Source organism: Telopea speciosissima, chromosome 3 (genome assembly GCF_018873765.1).
Source record: "Telopea speciosissima isolate NSW1024214 ecotype Mountain lineage chromosome 3, Tspe_v1, whole genome shotgun sequence".
Taxonomy (NCBI): domain Eukaryota; kingdom Viridiplantae; phylum Streptophyta; class Magnoliopsida; order Proteales; family Proteaceae; genus Telopea; species Telopea speciosissima.
Genome location: NC_057918.1, coordinates 43,538,312 through 43,559,530, shown reverse-complemented (window position 1 = coordinate 43,559,530; position 21,219 = coordinate 43,538,312). Strand labels below are relative to the sequence as shown.

Below are 21,219 nucleotides of genomic sequence, written 5' to 3'. Positions count from 1 at the left end.
CATTGTCAAACCCTGCCCCCTGACTAGCTGGAATCTGACTGAAGTGCAGGAACCCCTGATCAGGCAACTAGATACACTGTGGAGCACCATTCCAGTGACATGGACCAATGAGGAAACCCTATGCATGTCCTCTTTCATACCAGTGAGAAGATGGACAGTGGACCCCTGCTCCTGCACAGCTCACAGCCTGATGTATGGTTTGAATCACAAGTAATTTCTCTCATCCCTAAAATGGTGGGACCCACCTCTGAAAAATCATGTAAAAACCAATGGTGGGCATGTGGGGACAATACCCTGACCTAGGGTCAAACCCCTATGCAATCCCCCTTTGAATTCATGCTGTTGGAATTCACTGGGCGATGCAGCAAGGCCCAGTGACATCGCCCAGTGGCTGTTTTTGCATATATTTAATTATTATAATTGTGGGGACCACCCAACTTGACCATGGACACCCTCCACTAATAGAGGGGACTCTGAGGGACCACCTCATACCCCTGGTTCAATGTGGACCCCGCCAGTGTACCCAGAATCAGACAGAATCAGTTCAAAAATGAGTTTTTAAAAGAGACTTAAGAAGGCAAACAGGCCTCAGTAGAGGCTAGGCCTATAAATAAGAGGCCATGGGGCTCATTTTAGAACCCTTGGCAAGTCTGAATCCGAGAGAGAAAGGAGAGGAAAGAAAGGAGAGAAAGAAGAAGAAGAAGAGGAAGGAAGAAGGAAAGAGGAAGAAGGGAGGCTACTGCTCCATCCTTGGCTGATCCGAGCCACCCCATAGCCTTGTTCAGGTATGGAAACACCTCTCCCATGCCTACTGTCCTCTTTCTCCCTTTGTGTTTGCTGTGTTTTGCAACCCTGGGCAGACCAGACAAGCTTGGGTATGCCCAGTCTTGGTCCAGAACAGCCATGCAAACCCTGTGCATGGTGGATCTGGGCATTTTATTAAAAATAAATATTCAGATGTGGTGCTGCCTTGGCCAAAATCTGGTTGTGCATGGTTGCACTGCCCAGATCCCCTTCTGGTTGATGGAATGAAGCCTAGACTACTAGCCAGGGCTGCAGAGACCAAACCCTAGGTGGTTGCAGCCCTGAAACCCTATTGAACATGCATATACAGCCTTGCATGTGGCTGAATCCAAGATTTCATATTTGATAAAACCCTAAATACTATTCACCAGGGTTGCTTGGGCAGCCAGATCCAGCCTGATGGTGGATTTGCCGGGCGATTAGCCTAGGGCAAATGGTAGACCACCACAAGGGCTACCTAACCACCCCAACATGCAGAGGATCCATCAAGCCCTTGGCCCTGCAAAGCCCAGCCTAGGGAACTCAGCCCTGCTGTCGATTGCAGGCACTGGGCGATGCAGCAAGGCCCAGAGCCATCGCCCAGTGATGGAATCTTTCAGGAACTGAGGGGCAGAATTGTAATTTCCTGATGGCCTTGATCCCTAGACACTGTGGGATGTGGGAAACGATAAAAATGCCCTTCCCCCACATCTGTCCATATGTGAAAAATATTTTGGAAATCTTGTGGGCCCCACAGGTGACTGTGCACTGCCGTGATTGATTTTACTGCACTGTCCTAAGTTGGACAGTAGTGTATTTATGTCATAAACTGTAATGGGACTGAATCTGACCTAGTGGCAAGTACTGGTATTACAAATGACCAATTTGCCCCTGTGCCCTAGCACTGGCCCATGCATCGAAACATGACCTAAGGCCCAGTGTAAGGCTCAGTGATTCCAAGAGTGAACCAATTGAACTCCGGGTTAACCCAGTAAGATTAGGGTAACCCTAGGACTTCTAATGACAGACTGATAACTTAACATGACAACTTGTGATTTACATCTAGGACTTGATCCTGTGCTCGAGGACAACAACTAGACAACTGCTGGAACTAAATTTGTGATTGAGTACCTAGAGCCAAGTACTGGTGAGTGAATAATACTATCGTATGTGTAAATGTAATTATGATCTGATGCCGGCTATTAATAATTGAATCATGAATGCTGTGTTACTTAATTATAATTCAAGTTACTCAAATCACTGCATAATGTCTGTTGTTGATCAACACTGTGAATTCTATATGATGATTGTGATTGCTAGATTAGATGTCGTACTCGGCTTGGAAATGGGGCCTGTGGTAGCCCGTATTATGGGGTACGATTGACACTGCTGGACTCATACGATGCCATATAGACATGGGGCTAGAGTTTCATCACCCGTGCCACGAACCCTTGCCAGCAGGGGTTAAGGTGTTGGATGCTTGTGGGGACAATTATCAGGGAGTGAAAAAAAAAAATAATAAAAGAACACCGGAATGGTGCATGAGGGAAGAAACAGTTGTCCCCCTGGATAATCACAGAGGGCTGGTCGGGCCGACCTTGGTGAACGAATGTGGGGACTGACCAGTCTTCTCCAACAACTCAATGGATGTATCGCGGGAAAGGGTTAGAAGCCCGCACCAGGGATACATGTATTGGGGATTGTAGTGGCAAGACCAGACTTAGTTGTAATGATAGGTGGATAATAATAAAATCTGGACTTGCATATCATGTAGATCATATTAACTGTGGATTGTGATTGCATATGCATGCATGATGGATGTTATTTGCTCACAAGCTCGGTGGGGCTCACACTCTGTTATATGTTGCTCTCTTCTTAGATGATCCTACAGGTGGATGCCATTGTGGCATGGCGGGCTATTTTGAGGAGGAGAGTTTTGGTGGTTATGACAATGTTGGTGTGGACCCCGACGGAGGTCATACCGATCCTGCGTACGTTCTCGGTGGTCATTGCGGATGAAGACCATTGAAGCGTGCATGTGATGTTTTGACTAGGAACTCCTTTTGGGTTTTTTGGAGTATCTCCGTTCTAACTTGGTGGTGTAGCTTTTATTTGTTTTTCTTTTGGGGTTGAGGATGCTCGCCCTGTATATATTTTTGTATGTACTTATCAGCTTTTGTTTCTTTGTTATGGGTTGTGTGTGTCCGGGAGGTGTACCAAACAAGACTTATTATGTATATATTATCACCATTTCCCGTATCGCTATGTTTCCTTTTTACTTTTGAATTGTAGATGTCCTACACTACTCTGATCTTACTTATGGTTAAGATGTGGATATGGTTCCATGATCGTAAGCACTGCTTCTAGATTCATGGGATTTGGCGGATTGCCATTACGCAATTCGGGTCACCTACCCAATCCTCCAAGGGGGTGGTTTGGGGTGTGACAGACGTAATAGGAAAGATAAATCCAAAGGCTTATAATAGGCACGAGCTCGCCCCCGATTATTTCACCAAGAGAATGGAGGCTCAATCTTATGTGGCCCTAACCACTGCTGAGGTAGCAAAGTTTATAAAAGAAAACATTGCTTGCAGGTGTGGTGTGCCTCAACAATGGATTTCAGATCAAGGCTTGCATTTCCAAGGAAAGGTGGAAAGGCCTTATGCCAAATTTGGCATAAAAAGGCATAAGTCTACTATCTATAGGCCTCAAACCAACGAAGCAGTGGAAGAAACTAACAAAGAATGTAAAAGTCATATTGTAGAAGATGGTAGACGCGCACAATGACTGGGCCGAGAAGTTCCCACTAGCCGTATGGGCTTACCAAACATCAATTCGAACCTCAGCTGGGGCAACTCCACATTCTCTAGCATGTGGAGTAGAGGTCATTTTACCTGTGAAAATTCAGGTTCCCACCTTTCGAATATTGTTTGACAATTGGCTACTAGAAGAGGAATGGACGAGGTCTAGAATTCAATCTCTTGAATGAAAAGGAAATGAAAGTCATACCAGCAAAGAATGGCTACAGCGTCCGACAAGGGGCTACACTCTCAAAATATTAAAGGAGGTTTGGATCTAAGGAAGCAAAGGGCCCCGATGCATGATCCAAGGAGAAGATTCTGACCCAGTCGAAGTGGTCCTCATAGAGCGAGTGCAATATTGCCAGGCAAAGCGGTGCGTCTCACTGACCTTGAGAGGGAAGATTTCGGGTTTGATTTAAATTCTCTAATTAATTTGAACTATGTTCGATCTGATTCCTCTCAAGGGATACGTAGGCAACTCGGCATCTCGAGTGCGGTCTCAAAAAAAAAAAAAAAGGTGAGAGAATAAAAAAAAAAAAGAGAAGGGCATTGTGTTAGTCCATTCCATAATCCCGTCAGCCGGCGTCCCCTGTAAATACGGTAAATCCCGCCATTTGGCCTTCAAAATCTGACTTATAGTGTACCTAGGGTTATCAGGGGCTGGCTATTAGCTAAAGACTTATTAATGTCCAGGGTGCTAATAGGATCCTTGACGCAGGGATTATGTGAGGACCAAAGAAAGAAGGGCCCAACGTCAATGGACCCTCCGTATGCATGTGAATGGTCCTACGTTGCTGGACGATCTCAATTTGTCGATACTTGGGAGAATCAGATGTTTCAAGCTCCATCATGATCTACTCAGAGAAGCATCCAAATGTTGGGATCCTCAATTACATGTCTTCCATTTTGGAAAGGTCAGGATAGCCCCAACTATTGAAGAATTTCGGGTTTGCATGTTAGCATCTCCTCAAGGAAAGCTGTTCCTCCTGGTCAGGCAGAAGGAGCAACTTTTCAAAACTTTAAAAGATTTTTTCATCATGGACAAGAGAGAGATAAAATAGATTCCCAAGTGGACGCAATCTTCAACAACAACAGGGCTAAAGAAGAAGGTCGAGTTCAATACAGAAAGCAAGCATACCCCTTTTGCATAACTGAAAAATACCTCCTGACAACTCCAGAGAAGAGCTTATCTCCGATGGTTGCAGAACTTGTTGAGCAATCTAGAAAAGGGTACGATGTCATGTGCCATTCTCAGAAAAATGGAACAAATTTCTGTTATCGGTCTCTCGCAAATTCTCAAATGTGGTCAAGACTAGTGGAATCAACCCCGGCCTAAGCGCTGCTAAGCAAGAAGGGAAATACAGGAATTTCATGAGATCCAAGATTGAAAAGAATACTTGGAGAATCGGAATGTTCAAGAAGTCCAATGGGACTGTCATCAGAGATGCCAAGATGCACCTACGTGAGATTCAGGGGGTTTGACTCACACCAGTTTAGGTCCCCCTCTTTGGTGTCTCTAAAACCAGAGCATTTTAAGTTGAAGAATTTTAAACCTCTAGAAGCCTTGACTCAGGAAATGGTGATTCTGCTATCAGATACATGTGGCGAACAAGTGATGTTAGCTTGATGTTTGAATTACCTTTTCAATATCCATGTACTCGAACCAGTTATCAATAAAACTTTGTGCCTCTAGGGAAAAGAGAAGTCATTGTGATATACAAAAGTGAGTGAGTACAAAGTCATACAAACGATCACAATAAGTTTGGTCTTAAAAAAAAACAAAAAAATAACAAAAACAAAAAAAAGTATATATACACAAAACCAAAATATATATATATATAGCAGATCATCTAGAGAGGTAATCCTCCATCGAGAAGCTCACCGCTGTCCCATCGACGCTATCTCTATCAAGTCGAAGACCCGCAATATCTGCTCAAGCATGGTCTAACTTGATCTGATATTTCTCGGAATCAATCTGATGCTTCTCCAACTCAGTCTGGTGAAATGCATCCTGATCCCTCTAAGAAAGGAAAAGAAATAAAATAATGAATAAAAATAAAATAAAATAAAAAAGAGGTGCATAAATATAAGGGAAGAAACTCACCCAGTAGCGTATCATTTCCCCTCTGGAAATAATGACCTCATCCATACTAGCCATCATGTGCCGCATATCGGCATACCGATCCGCGGTCACCTGGAAGAGCAGAAAGGGAGAGATGTGAGAAGTGAGGGTTTTCGCTTTGCAAAAATAAAAAAGGACCATAATAACAATAAACGAAATCTCCTTACCCCGTCATATGGGATAGGGATACCGAGGTCGCTGTCCTGCGACCTGGGAGGTCTCAACTCGATGTTGACATACTCAGATCAACGGGTCTGATGAAAAATGGACGATAGCAGGGGATGTGGTCATCCATACCCGTCAACCGCACAGGAGGGACTCCACCAGAAGTCTCCGCCTCAGGATCTGCTCCTACCGTTCGAGAGGCACGCGAGGATCGCCCAAGACTCCCAGGGAAGAGGGGACGGACAGGGTACTGCAAAAAAAAAAAAAAGGCAAAACAAAAAACCAAATCAATTAGCATGATTCAATGAGTTTCTTGGTTGATTGAAAAAAAGTAAAGAAATCATACCTGAGGACCCTCTGGAGTGAGAGGGAAGCAAACAGTCTCCTGGAAAAGAAACGCGAAGTAGTCCCCGACAGTAGCCAACTGCGCCCCCGATTCATCGACCCTCAAACGTTGAATCTCCTCTGGCTCCAAGAGAGGAGTGTGCATGTGAACTGGAGGAAGACAAGGGATTAGTCTCTCCTCGGACCACTGTAGGAACCCCTGCTCTCCCAGGTAGAAGGAGAATCCCCATGGACCCTCAAAGAGGATCTGTCGGGAACAGAGAGCGGAAGCCCGGGCAAATAGGATCGGCTCAAGGAGATACTTCGGAAGGTAGGGACGAAGGGAGACCTACCAACCAAAAAATGTATAAGTGCAAAACCAGAATTGAAATAAAAACAAAAAAAGGGTAGTCTTGAACTCACATCCTCGAGCCGCAGCTCTTTCAAGAGGCCCTGAACAGAAGGAAGATCCTTATAGCGGTCACTCTTTAAGAGAATTCCCTTGGACCATCGCCTGGCCCTAGGGAAAGTAATACCCTGGTCCTCACCTCCCTTAAAGAGAGGAGTCCGGAAGCCCAGGACCTCGTAACTCCATGTCTGCAGAAAAACAAAAGAAGTCAATAAGTTTGGATAATAATAAAGTTGTTGATCTAAAAGGGGGGAGAGAGACTTACCCAGATGACATAGGAGCACCCGATAAGGTTTATGGAACCCAGGACTAGGAAGTCCATCATATAGAGGTGGTGGGCATAAGCCGAACCTCCCCAGTCGTACCCTGCTATGAGGTCGAAGTCCTTAACAAATCGGCAAAAGGCGAGATCGACAGTCACCGTCCTGTTCATATCACTAAGCATGACCTCGGCCAGCAAATAGAGGAGGAAGCACTGGGCCATCTGATCATGCTCCCCCGAAGGCAACTGATCTGTCACCCCCTTCTCCTCCCATACCCGCCTCATGGTAGCAGCAGGCATACCTCTCTCGATGACCTCAAGCCCAGTCATACGACTCTAGTAAGAAAGACGGTTGGCCTGGTCCTTCGGAGTCAATGCCACGGGCGCCCCCTCCAAACGGCAGCCCCGTTATCATGTAGAAGTCGAGAGGTGTGATGGTCACCTCTCCTAATGGGAGATGGAAGGTGTGGGTGCTCGGCCACCATCTCTCCACTAAAGCCCTGACAATCAGACTGTCCAACTCGTGGATGGGGCAGGCAGCAATGTGCCCCAATCCGGTGCGCCTTACCCGGGATAATACCTCCGGGCAAAGCTCTGCGTACCACTCCCGCACTCTTTGTGTGCCGTAATACTTCTTCGGCATCGGCATAGTCTTACCCTACGAAAACAAGAGAAAAAAGTTCAGTTAGATTCTAATAAATTAATAACAAATATAAAAAGCATAAGAATACAAGTTTGAACATGGCTAACCCAGATTTGTCTCGGTTTGCATGCCTAAAATACCTAAGTTGGTGTTTTAGAGCTTTGCCACGATTTGTGTGTCGGAACATACCCGATTTGGTATCACACAGCTTTGTCTTGATTTGCATGCCTAAAATACCTAAGTTGTTGTTTTAGAGTTTTGCCTCGATTTACGTGCCAAAAAATACTTAAGTTGGTGTTTTAGAGTTTTGCCTCAGTTTGTGTGCCTAAAATACCTTAGTTGGTGCTTTAGAGTTTCGCCTTGATTTACGTGATAAAAGATACCCCAAATTGGTATCCAACGGATGTACCTGGGTTTGCGTGCCTAAAATGTCTAAGTTGATATTTTAGACTTTTACCTCGATTTATGTGCCAAAAGATACCCGATTGGTATCTGATGGCTTCGCCTAGATTTACGTGCCAAAAGATACCCAGATTAGTATCTGGCAACTTTACCTCAGTTTGCGGGCCTAAAATGCCTAAGTTGGTGTTTTAGAGTTTTGCCTCAATTTATGTGTTAAAAGATACCCAGATCCGACGGCTTCATCTCGGTTTATGTGCCTAAAATGCCTAAGTTGGTGTTTTAGAGTTTTGCCTCAATATACGTGCCAAAAGATACCTGATTTGGTATCCGACAGCTTCACCTCAGTTTGCATGCCTAAAAATACCTAAGTTGGTGTTTTAAGAGTTTTGACTCGATTTATGTGCCAAAAGATACCTGGTTTGGTATCAGACGGCTTCACTTCAGTTTGCGTGCCTAAAAATACCGAAGTTGGTATTTTAGGGTTTCACCTCGATTTACGTGCCAAAAGATACTCTGTTTGGTATCTAACGACTTTGCCTTGATTTGCATGCCCAAAAATGCCTAAGAATACCCGGTTTGGTTTCTAATGATTTTGCCCTGAATTGCGTACCAAAAGATGGGCAGTTTGGTATCCGATGGCTTTACCTCGGTTTGCGTGCTAGAATGTGCCCAATTTGGTATCATGCGGCTTTGCCTACTTTCACGGGCTTAAAAAATGCCTAAGTCTATTTTGCATCGATTTTTGTGCCTAGAAATGCCTAAATTACGATGTTCGGGCCCCTGCCTCGATTCACAGGCCCTAGGACGATCATGATAGTAATTAATAAATAAATCTTACAAGGGCCTTAACCAATGGAAAAGATAAGGTAAGTATGCTTACCTCCTGCGACTGTCCCCAAATGGCGCAACAGATGTGCCGAGAGGTGTCCTTCAGTGTCACCCTGGATGGGTACCCGCCCGCCCGATCGTTCGAGGAAGGCCCTAAAAGGAAGGCTTAAAAAATATTTTCAAGGAAGGCCCTTAAAGGAAAAAATATTTTTAAGAAAAACCCTGGAAGAAAAAATGTTTTCATGAAAAACCCTAAAGGGAGAATATTTGTTGAAGAGAAGTCCTCATACATAAACTCCAATCCTCTATCATGATGATATATATGTTTTGATGATAACAAATAAACCGAATCATACTAACTCTTGTTCCAGATGTTTAGATAAGAGCATAGCTTCAAGTGAGAAATCAAGCATTCATTCCAAGCACACTCTCTCACAAGCTCCTTCACTTAGCATTAAGCTTCACAGTTGAAAGGTAGCAAACACTACTAAGGTTGAGGTAATTTTAATATTTGGTACCCTTTATTTTAAGAGATTAGTCGAGTCCTTTTGCTCCCAACCAAGATCAGTCAAGTCCTCTTACTCCCAACCAAGATCAGTCGAGTCCTCTTGCTCCCAACCAAGATCAGTCCAGCCCTCTTGCTCTCAATCAAGATCAGTCAAGTCCTCTTGCTCTCAATCAAGATTAGTTGAGTCCTCTTGCTATCAATCAAGATCAGTTCAAGATCAGTCCAGTCCTCTTGCTCCCAACCAAGATCAGTCGAGTCCTCTTGCTCCCAATCAAGATCAGTCGAGTCCTCTTGCTCCCAACCAAGATCAGTCGAGTCCTCTTGCTCCCAACCAAGATCAATCAAGTCCTCTTGTTCTCAATCAAGATTAGTCAAGTCCTCTTGCTCTCAATCAAGATCAATTGAGTCCTCTAGCTCTCAATCAAGACCAGTTCAAGATCAGTTGAGTCCTCTTGCTCTCAATCAAGATCAGTTGAGTTCTCTTATTCATTCTCAAGATTGTTTTTAGTGAAATTCTCTCTAAGGTGAGAGGAATGGACGTAGGCAAGTTTTGGCCGAACCACTAGAAATCTCTGTATTATCTCTGCAATTTAATTGTCTCTTATTGATAACATTTTTATTTCTGCATAAGTTTTTATTTTTCCACTACCTTCACCTATTCACCCCCTCTAGGTGAATTCATACTAAAGTCAAGGGGAAAAACCCCAAGATGCCCTAAAAGTAAAAGAGAAAAACCCCAATAATGAAGATTTAGTTTTTTCGAGTTTTGAAAGTAAAAGAGAAAAACCCTAATAATGAAGATTTAGTTTTTTCGAGTTTTCTTTTGAAGTCTATTGAAGGATTTCATCGCAATTAACCGCCTATTTTGGCAACTCTACCGCCTTTGAGCAAAGCGTCAGCAGTACATGCTCTTGGTGACAAAATTAGTTGGTCTTTTGTCTTTACCCTTCGGCTGTTGGCACAGGCCTCAGCCAAAGAGGGGCAAATTGTAGACACTGAATTTTGTCACCCCCCTGGAAATGATGACGACGGGACACGGACAATGGACATCAAGCCCCTTTCCCTTCCCTAAGACCAAAAAGACAAGGCCCATGGGTCCAAACACATCCAAAACCCCAAGAAAGCCCATTTAAGACTTAAAAAGTAGAAAGAGGGAGACCACATTGTCCACGGTGCCGTGGACAGTGCCCCACGGCCCCGTGGAGGCCTCCCACTGTAGTGGTGTATGGAACCACGCTGTCGCAGAAGGTTATGATGTCAACGGGATGACATCATCCACGGCACCATGGAAAAGTCCCCCACTGCGCCGTGGAAAAGTCCCCCACGACGCCGTGGACAACTTACCCGGTGCCGTGAAAATGGGACACCCCCTATAAATAGGAGGGTCCCCCTCCCCTCATTTCAAGGAATTCCAAGCTTAGGGAGACCCTCCCTGTCAAACCCTGCTCCTGACTGGCTAGAATTTTGACTGAAGAACAGGAACCCCTGACTAGGCAACCAAGAACACTATGGAGTATTACTCCAATGATTTGGATTGATGAAGAAACTCTGTGTGGATCATCCTACATGCCTGTCAGTAGATGGATCACTAACCCTTGCAGTTGTACAGCTCACAGCATTATGTATGGCCTGGACTCCAGGTAATCTCTCTCCTCTCCATAACTGTGGGATCCACCTTTGGAAAAGTGTGTAAAAACCTCTAAATGACATGTGGGGACAATGCCTTAACCATGGGTCAAACCCCTGTGCAAAACCCACTGAGTTTCAGCCTTGCTAGGATCACTGGTCGATGTACTGGGCGATGCAGGCAACGCCCAAAGACATCGCCCAGTGTGCAAAACAGCATATTAAATTGGTTTAAAATTATGGGGACCACCCATAATGGACATGGGCACCCTCCATAGATAGAGGGGAGTCTGAGGGACCACCTCATACCCTTGGTTCACTGTGGACCCCACTAGAGTGCCCAAAATCATTGTAAATCAGTTTAAAAACTCATTTTCAAAAGGGGCCTTAGCAGCCAAACAGACCCTAGTATGGGTTAGGCCTATAAATAGATGAGCCTAGGGTTCATTTAGAGCCTTTGGTACTGCTCATTTCGTGGGAGAGAAAAGAAGACAAAGAAGAGACAAAGAAGAGAGGAAGAAGAAGAAGAAAGAGAGGAATGAAGGAAGAGGGGGAGCTGCTCACACCTGAGCCCAAATTTCGTGGCATCCAAGCTCAGCTCAGGTATACAGATCTATACCCAAACTTGCTGCTCCTTTTGATGCTTGTGTTTTGGATGGATTTTTGCTCTCTGGCAGCCCAGAACAGCTGGGAATTGCCTAGAATTTCTCTAGATCTTCCATGCAAGCATGGAGCATGGAAGATCTGAGATTTTTGAGTAAAAATACAAGGCTGTTATGCTGGTCTTGGAGCCGAATGCTAGCTGTGCATAGCTGTACTGCTAGATGCACAGCTACTTGACTGATTGGAGCCCTGGATGCAAACCCTGGTTGCATGGGACCAAGCCCTAGGTAGTAGCAGCCTTGAATCATCATTTTACATCTGTTTATAGCCTTGCATACGACCAAAATCCAGATCTGCTATTGTGGAAAACCCTGTGACACTATTTACTGGGTTGTCTGGGCAGCCTCTGGTAGCCAAGTGGTGGGCCTAGTGGAGAATCCACATGGACCAAAATGAAGATCACCCCTGGGGGTACCTAACACCCTAACATGCATAGGGAGATGTTTTGGTCACTGCCCATAAGCAACAACCTGGGGATCTCAGCCAAATCTCGGTGTGAAGACTCTGGGCGATGCACCCAATGCCCAGAGCCATCGCCCAGGTAATGAAACACTTCTATTTTAGCATTCTGACTTGGGGGACCTCACCCATTGGTCATGGTACTATGTGGGAAGGTGGAAATGACCTAAAAGCCCCTCTCCACATCTGTCCATAGGAAGGGAATGCTTGGGAACCCAAGTGGACCCCGCAGGTGATGGAAACCCTGCCTGTGCTTAGTCCTGCAGCACTGCCAAGTTCAAGATAGCACTGTAAGCCTATTACGACCTAAGGTCAGGTACTAACACTGAGAATGACCATTTTACCCCTAGACTACCATCTCTGGATGATGCACCAGGACATAGATCTAAGGCCCAGTGCAAGGCCCAGAGAATTCCAAGTGAAAACCAACTGAACACCGGATCAACCCAGTGAGCTTAGATTAACCCTAGGACCCCCAGAGATAGATTGGAATATTTAAATGACAACTTCTGATTTATATCTAGGATTTGTTCCCGCGCTCGAGGCCTACAACCAGACTGCAATTGGAACTGAATTTGCGATCGAGTTCCTAGAACCAAACCCAGGTGAGTGAAATATTATTGTGTATGTACATGTAACTGTGATGCTATGCCAACAATTAAAATTCATAATATAAACGCTGTGTTATTTAATTCTGTTCAATTACTCAAATTACTACACAATGATTGTCTATTGATCAACACTGTGAATATTATCTGATGATTATGAATGTTAGACTAGATGCTGTAGTCGACTTGGAAATGAGGCATGTGGTAGCCCGTAGTATAGGATGCGGTTGACACCACCTGACTCATACGATGCCATATAGACATGGGGTTAGAGTTTCATCACCCGTGCTACGCACCCTTGCCAATAGGGGTTAAGGTGTTGGATGCCTGTGAGAGTGACCATATGTGTATATGAGAAAAGAAATGAAATGAAATGAAAAGAAATGTGTTTGCAGCAGAATGGTGATTATGGGCTATATGCCAGGAATGAAAAGAAAAGAGAAAAGGAATGGATTGCCCTATAGGTTAATCACAGAGGGTTGGTCGGGCTAACCTTGGTGAATGAATGCGGGAGCTGACTGGTCCTCTCCGACAACTCAATGGGTGTATCGCGGGAAGGGGTAACCAAGCCCGCACCAGGGATACATGTATTGGGGATTGTAGTAGCACTGACCTAACTTAGTTGTATTGCTAGGTGGCTAATAATTAATCTGGACTTGCATATCATGTAGGATCATGTGGATTGTGGTTGCACGTGCATGCATGATGATATGTTTTGCTCATGAGCTCAGTGGGGCTCACACTCTGTTATATATATGTTTTTCTTAGATGATTTTACAGATCGATGCCACTGTGGGATGGAGGCTCATTACGAGGAGGAGAACCCTGATTGTTATGATGATATTGGTGTGGACCCTGACGGAGGTCGTGCCGATGATGTGTGCATTCTCGGTGGTCATTGATGAAGACCATTGAAGAGTGCACTTGATGCTTTTTATCTTGGGGACTCCTTTTTGCTTTTGTTAGGAGTTTATCCCCATTCTGCTTGTGGTTCTGCAATAGTTTTTCTTTCTTTCTTTTTGGGGTTGAGTTATCTCACCCTGTATATATATGTATGTATTTCTTCTTTTCTTCTAGCTTTTGTCAGCTTAGTTTCTCTTTGTGGGTTATATCTGGGTGGGAATGTTTCAGAACACTTTGTATATATATATATATATATATATATATATATATATATATATATATTACCATCATTCCCGTATCGCTACGCTATCTCTTTTGTTATTATAATTGTAGTATATCTGTAGCACTCTGATCTTGCTTATGGTAAAGTGATGAATGTGGGACCGTAAATGTAATAACTGCTTCTAGATCCATGGGATTTGGCGGATTGCCGTTACGCAATTCGGGTCACCTACCTAATCCTCCCAGGGGTAGTTTGGGGTGTGACACTCCCAGTTTGATTTTTGCCCTCTTTCAAGCCTTTGTGAGCGCGGTGTTCTGAGTTGTGGGTAGATCCATCGATTACCCACTCGAGTTGTGGGTAGATCCATCGATTACCCACACCTTCGAAGAGAAATCCCATTCTGGTCAAGTCGTTATCCCATCTGTATACGAATAACGAAAGTTTCTTTTTATAGCCGTGATTCTGTCCGATTACAGATAGCAAAACTTCTTCTTTACTAGCCGTTATTCTGTCCGCTTACAGACACATTCAGAGAGCCGTTACCCTGCTCAAGAAACCAGGTGTTGGTCCATTCGTCCGTCTTCCCCTGACCCAGGGGATCATCGAGATCTGAGGTATACCCCTATGAAGGTATAATCATTACATTTTTGTCGTTACAATGTAGTCTTTTGTGTTTTCCCGTTTTAATGTATATATTGTAAATATAGGTATAATGTACATTATATAGCCTCATTGTTGTAGGAGGAGAGAATATTCACCCTTTAAGCATCTATAACAGAAAGACTGGTTTTTGTCGGGTAAGATGGGTGCCTAACACCTTCCCATGCTTGTAACCTGACCCCTTACCCGAATCTCTGCCCAGACCATATGGAGCTCTGTAGCCCATTTTCGTTCATATTGGATAGAGCTACACCTATTAGGTCCTAGGCCCTAATCCTAGGTGGCGACTCCTCATTTTATTTTATTATTTTTATGAAGTATGACCCTTACCCCATGATGATGTATCAAAATCATACCCCTATTATTAGACCGATAGTTTGTCACCAATAAGGCTGAGGAAACCTTGTCGCAGAGGACCACAGTACTTACAATGAGATAAATTTTGAATCTTCCAAAATTCTTTGTGACAATACTAGTGCTATTAACCTATGTAAAAATCTTATTCTTCACTTAAGAGCAAAAGACAGAGATATTCGCCACCATGTCTTTAGAGACACTGCTCAAATAGGTGAAATTGTCCTCGAACATATTTGAAACAGATAAGCAATTGGCGGACATTTATACAAAACCATTGAGTGGGGAAAGGTTTTTTATTGAGGCGTGAATCCTATTCGAGTAAGTTTGGAGCACACAAGTGGTAAAACCACCAAAAACCAGCCCATTATACAACGCAAAGTTGTATTTTGCATAACAAGGGAATCTGGACCTGTCAGATTCCATGCACTGCATGAACTGGACTCGCAGGTTCCGCTCGGGTTTAAGTGATTTAGGCAAACCCAAATCACTCATTAATCAAACTCACTCTCTCATTTTTGTGCCTTTCATTTCCAAACCTAGGGTTGCCATCCTTTGGGGCAAGAAACCTTAAATCTTGCCCAAAATCTCTTACTTTTCATCTCAAATCAAATCCATTCCATCTCCATTTCACTCCTACACCAAAACCCCTTTGTCAAACTCAACCCAACACCTTAGTTCTTGAAGTTGGAGTAAATAAAACCCTCCCAAGAGACAAGAGAAAGCACTTGCCACAAAGTCAAAAGGGAAACAACAAGCCTACACATTTCAATGGTTCCTATCTCTAGAAGCAAGAGACAACTGGGAAGAATATGAAAAATGCCCCATTGAGCAAGGTAGAGAAGTTGACATTACTTCTTTCATTCCTTTAGGCTTGAATGAAAGATTCTACCATATGCGTTGGTCCCCCCATGCTTTCTTTTAAGTTTCCTTATTATCCTAGGCTTGTGTTTTATTGCAATATGGAAGTTAGCGGATCTGAGTATACCTTCAAAATCACATCTCTTGTTAAGGGTGTTTCTATCGAATTCACTGGGTCATATTTTTGGCACACATTCTCAAAGTTTCCAATGCAGGTCTCATGAAGTTCTGGGTCCCAAAGACCAAAGTAGATACTCTATTCAATGTAGATGAAGTCTACAAGGATTACAAACACACTACTATCGTAAAAGCCAAATAACTTAAACCTCTACCCAGGATTGTCAGTCGCATAGTGCAGCACAACATCATTCCCCGTAGTGGTCATCGGGATGATGTGTTAACCCTCCAAGTATATATCACATACTGCATATGCTCTTTGACTCAAGTCAATCTTCCATTCATACTCATACGCTATATGGAGGCTAGCACCAAGGCTCACAATATCAGTCTCCCATAAGGACAACTTCTGAGTACGTCTTCCACTACTTCAAAGTCCCTTTGAAAGATGAAGAACTAGTTGATACTCAAAACTCAATCACTACATCTCACTTCCATAACATTGGTTCCTCCCGATCCATCTTGTCGAAGCAATAAAGAACCCTCACATGCAGAAGATACACCTCCAAGCACATCCTTTACTCACGCTTTTACAGAGAAAATTCCTGTCATCTTGAGCACATTGAAAAATAGATGGGTTAAATACGTGTACCCCCCTAAAATGCACCCAATATTACTCGTACCCCCCCTAAGGTTCTGACAAATCCACGTATCACCCCTGAAAATTCCACGTAGCACCCCTACTTTACCCCCTAAAGCCATTTAAGTCCACACCAGGTGTTAAATGCTAAAAAATGACCAAACTGCCCTTTCTTCTATCTTTTCTAAAATTTAAAAAGACCTAATTGCCCTAACCTATTTACTAAAATTTGAAAAGACCAAAATGCCCTCATCTTCCCCAAATCATCATCTTCTTTTACATAACCAATACTACCACTACCACCACCACCACCACTACCACCACCATTAACACCATCACCACCGTGAAGCCCCACCTCCCGATACTCTTCAAACAAGGTCACCATCTTGGGCAGGTGTTGAACCTTGAACATCATCTCAATCCAACCCAAAAACACCTTTAGTGATAGCTCTTAATCTTCTTCTTGTTCAAATCAGTTCGCCGGAGAATGTTTTGCTGGAAGATCAAGTAGTTCTCTTCTCTCTAGATCCCAAGACTAGTTTTCCATTGTTTATGTCTGCTCTTACTTTTTCAAGTTATTGTAGTAGTACGTAAGTGGGAACTATGCATTACCATTTCTCCGGCGGTGGTAGGAGCCCTCCTTTTTATGGTTTTGTTTTTATTAGTGTGAATGAGTATCCTTAATTCATTGATAGTCCAAGAGGACAATATATATACAATGTGTACAATTGAAGATGGATATGGTAACCCAATATTGGGTTGTACAAGAATAAGAATAAACATGGTAACCTAATATTGGGTGGTACAAATATGGATGAAATAATATGTAACCATAGGAGATGCCCAACCGATTGAGTTTCCATAATAATCCTGATCCATATCACATGTGATCATAAACCGAGAAAGGTAAGTATATCGTGATCTTTCTCTCTATACACCCCCTCAAGGTGGAGAATCAGGAATCCGAATCTTCAGCTTGTCCCGTAATGTCTCAAAACGTGAATATGCCAAAGGCTTGGTTAAGGTGTCAGCCAGTTGATCCTATGAAGAGATAAACTGAACCTGTAGCTGCTTCTTGGCCACACGATCACGCACAAAGTGAAAATCAACCTCGACGTGTTTTGTATGCGCATGGAACACAGGATTCGCTGATAAGTAAGTGGCCCCTAGGTTGTCGCACCACAAGATCAGTGGAATAGATATGGGCTAGCCAAGCTCCTTGAGGAGAGATTCAAGCCAAACGAACTTGGCAGAGGCATCAGCCAAAGCTTTATACTCAGCCTCGGTAGAAGACCGGGCCACAATTCTCTGTTTTCTTGAGACCCAGGAAATGAGGTTTGGGCCAAGGAAAATTGTGAATTGAATTTCTGGTCAGAACCATCCCCGACCCAATTTGCGTCTGTGAAGGCCTGTAGGGTATGCAATGGAGACCGTTCAATCAATAAGCCGACCGATTGAGTGCTTTTCAAGTATCGAATAATCCTCTTAGTAAGCTGCCAATGTTCCTTTGTTGGTGAATGCATGAACTGGCAAGCGCGATTCACCATAAAGGAGACATCTGGACGGGTCAAAGGCACATATTGCAGGGCTCCCACAATTGACCTGTACTTCATTGGATTGGTCAGCAGTGCACCCCCTGAGTCAGAGAATTTTGTAGTGGTGGCCATGGGGGTTCTGACAGGTTTACACTCGGTCATGCCCTTGTGCTCCAATAGATCAAAAATATAACGCCCTTGAGACAATAAAATCCCTTTGGGATGCCATTGAACTTCAATCCCTAAGAAGAAGTGAAGATCACCCAGGTCTTTAATGGAAAATTCATTCGATAGGCACTGCAACAAGGACTGTATCATGGAGGGATCGCTTCCTGTGACAATGATATTGTCAACATAAATTAATATGTAGCATAAATGAGCCCCAGAGTGACGAATAAAGAGGGACGTGTCTGTCCTTGAACCAGTGAAGCCCAGACCAATCAAAAATTCTGATAATCTGTGAAACCAAGCACGGGGTGCTTGTTTGAGACCATATAAGGACCGATGGAGCTTTCACACGTGGTCTAGATATGATGGATCAATAAAACCCTGAGGTTGAGACATGAATACCTCCTCATCTAATGACCCATGGAGAAATGCATTCTGGACGTCCAGTTGCTGAATGGGCCAATTTTGAGATACACCAATGGACAACACACATCGGATCATGGTAGGTTTCACGACCGGACTGAAGGTTTCACTGTAGTCCAAACCATGCTGTTGATGAAACCCCTTGGCCACCAAACTCGCTTTGTAGCGCTCTAAGGAACCATTAGCCTTCTGTTTAATTCTGTAAACCCACTTATTGCCAATGAGATTCATGCGTGGGTTGCGAGGCACAAGGGACCATGTGCCATTACGGATGAGGGCATTAAATTCTTCGGCCATAGCTGTGCGCCACTCTGGAACTTTGTTAGCCTGCGAAAAAGATGATGGCTCAGAGATAACTGTATTAGTAGCATGTGCTTGAGGCTTGGTGCGATGGGACCTGAGGCACATAGGATGTAGAGATGATGCTATTGATGTGTTTGGGTTTGGGTGTTCGGGTGGTTCAGGGACATTTTGGTAGAAGTCATGGAGTGGTCGAGTGCATAATGGTGGTGATGGTGATGATGTAGGTGAGTCAGGAATGGGGCTAGGAGAGCCCATAGAGGTGGAATCGGTTTGATGGGTGGTTGTGGGTGATGGCATAGGTAAGGGCGTGATGGGTGTGCCCATTGGACGTGGGGAAGGTGGCGATGGCATCGTTGCATGTGATAATGGTATAGGTGTAGATAGAGATGAGGAAGCCCGAGGAATTGGAGGGCTAAATGATGGTTGAACTGTGGGTGAGGGGAACTGACCCGAAAAAGGGAAAGTATGTTCATCAAAACGAACATGACGGGCGATAATTATTTTTTGGGTTTCCAAGTCAAGACATCTATAGCCAGAGTGAGAAGGGCTGTAACCAAGGAAGACACACGCACTGGACCGGTAATCCATCTTATGACGGTTGTATGGCCTAAGATGTGGAAAACATAAACACCCAAATACTTTCAAGAATTTATAGTCAGGTGTTTTGTGAAAAACCAACTGAAATGAGGAAATGCCAAGAGAAACAGAAGATGGCATTCTGTTGATGAGAAAAACTGTAGTTTCGAAGGCAAAATGCCAATATTTATGAGGCACAGATCCATGAGCAAGTAGGGTGAGACCGGTCTCAACAATGTGTTGATGTCGTCTTTCTACTGAACCCTATTGCTCATGGGTATGTGGCACAGAAACACGATGGCTAATACCAAGTTTTGAAAAATAGGTGGGGAGGGACCAAAATCCCCCACCCCAATCAGACCGCAGGGCCTTTATTTTCCTGCCAAATAACCGTTCAACCAAGGCTTGAAATTGGGGAAAAATATGGAAGACATCTGATTTGTGGATTAAAGGATAAAACCATATATATTTGGTGTTATCATCCACGAAAATGACGTAGTAACGGTGATTAGAGATAGACGGGGTGGGTGATGGTCCCCACACATCAGTAAAAATTAAATCAAGTGGAAAATTACTTTTGCTACTAGATAAAGGAAGAGACAATCGGCTTGCTTTGCCAAGTTTGCAAGCCTTACACATTGATTTAAAACTAGAATTAGAAAAATTCAAATTATTGGTGCGTAGCATATTTTGGAGAATACGATGGTGGGGATGCCCAAGACGGTTATGCCAAAGATCTAGGGATCCACGAACAGCCAAATGCACAGAAGGGGAAGAAGATGGAGTTGATAGAGGCCATCCTTACTCGGTCTGGAGAGCAGTGTTTCCTTGGTTACCTGGTCCTTCACAAGAAAGTGAGAAGTGTGAAACTCAAAGAATACATTATTGTCTTGAGAAAATTTCTGAACAAATAAAAGTGATTTGGATAAAGAGGGACCATGCAAGATATTATGTAAATAAAATGCACAAGAAGATGAAGATGGAATGGAGGCTGAACCAATATGAGAAATATGCAAACCCTTACCATTACCCACATGCAACTGATCCGTACCAATGTATTCATCATACTGTGAAAAGGCCTGTAGATCTGGAGTTACATGATGAGATGCGCCAGTGTTTGGATACCATGGTAAAGTCGTGGAAGGGTGGGGTGTGGGTAACAGGGGAGGGTTGTTGGATTCGGGTAGGTGTAATGGGCTGCTGGAGTTGGGTTTGGAAAATTGTAGGGTGAAGGGTTAAAAAAGGCATTTTGTGGACGATAGAAGCATCTATCAATGGAGTGATTTGTACGCCTGCAGATTGAACACCAAAACCGACCATAGCCCATAGGAAAGCTATGGCCACGACCAGCACCTCGACCCCCCGCCACGACCCCACCGACCTCCTCTACCACCACGGCTTGGTGGAGAGGAAGCCGAGGGAGTGGAAGAAGAGGATCTTTGAACAGTATTCGCAGTTATTTGAGTTCCAGGGGCAGCAGGCTCAGTGATGGCAAGTTTCTTCAGAGATTTGCCATGTAAGAACTCATGGCTCAACAACATTGCATGGAGATCATCATAACCGATTGGATCGGTTCGTGTAAGCAACGAAGACACCATGGACTTGAATTCAGGTTTCAGCCCACGATATACATGAAGATTAAAGGCTCCAGGATGCAAAGGATGACCCGCAGCCTCGAGTTCATCAGCAATAGACTTGGCACGCTACAAGAACACTGATACGGTTTCATCGGACTTTTGTTCAAGGTCTGTGAGAGCCATGTTAAGTGCCATCAATCGACTCTTAGATGGAGATGAAAAAGCAGTCTACAAGGTCTCCCAAATCTCACGGCTGGTACGCTTACCAACAACCAG

The 21,219-nt window shown here is 44.0% G+C and overlaps 1 protein-coding gene across 1 annotated transcript; it reads right to left on the bottom strand.

The window, feature by feature from the left end:
• Positions 1 to 5,517: 5,517 nt before the first annotated feature.
• Positions 5,518 to 20,964, bottom strand: LOC122655199. The gene is made up of 8 exons (XM_043849415.1): positions 20,812 to 20,964; positions 18,467 to 18,814; positions 7,447 to 7,524; positions 6,619 to 6,792; positions 6,218 to 6,544; positions 6,004 to 6,121; positions 5,689 to 5,822; positions 5,518 to 5,604 (listed from the first exon to the last, which is right to left on the bottom strand). Exons 1-8 carry the CDS (start codon positions 20,962 to 20,964, stop codon positions 5,518 to 5,520), a joined length of 1,419 nt encoding a protein of 472 aa, XP_043705350.1.
• Between the last annotated feature and the right edge of the window lie 255 nt (positions 20,965 to 21,219).

Bases quoted from the DNA above. Each gene is read 5' to 3' on its own strand.
- LOC122655199 (XM_043849415.1), bottom strand. From the start codon at position 20,964: ATGGTGTCTTCGTTGCTTACACGAACCGATCCAATCGGTTATGATGAT. The intron at 18,815-20,811 runs GTTCAAAGATCC...TCTTTTTCGCAG, and splicing joins CTCAAATAACTGCGAATACT to GCTAACAAAGTTCCAGAGTG. The intron at 6,545-6,618 runs GTGAGTTCAAGA...TTTGGTTGGTAG, and splicing joins AAGAGCTGCGGCTCGAGGAT to GTCTCCCTTCGTCCCTACCT.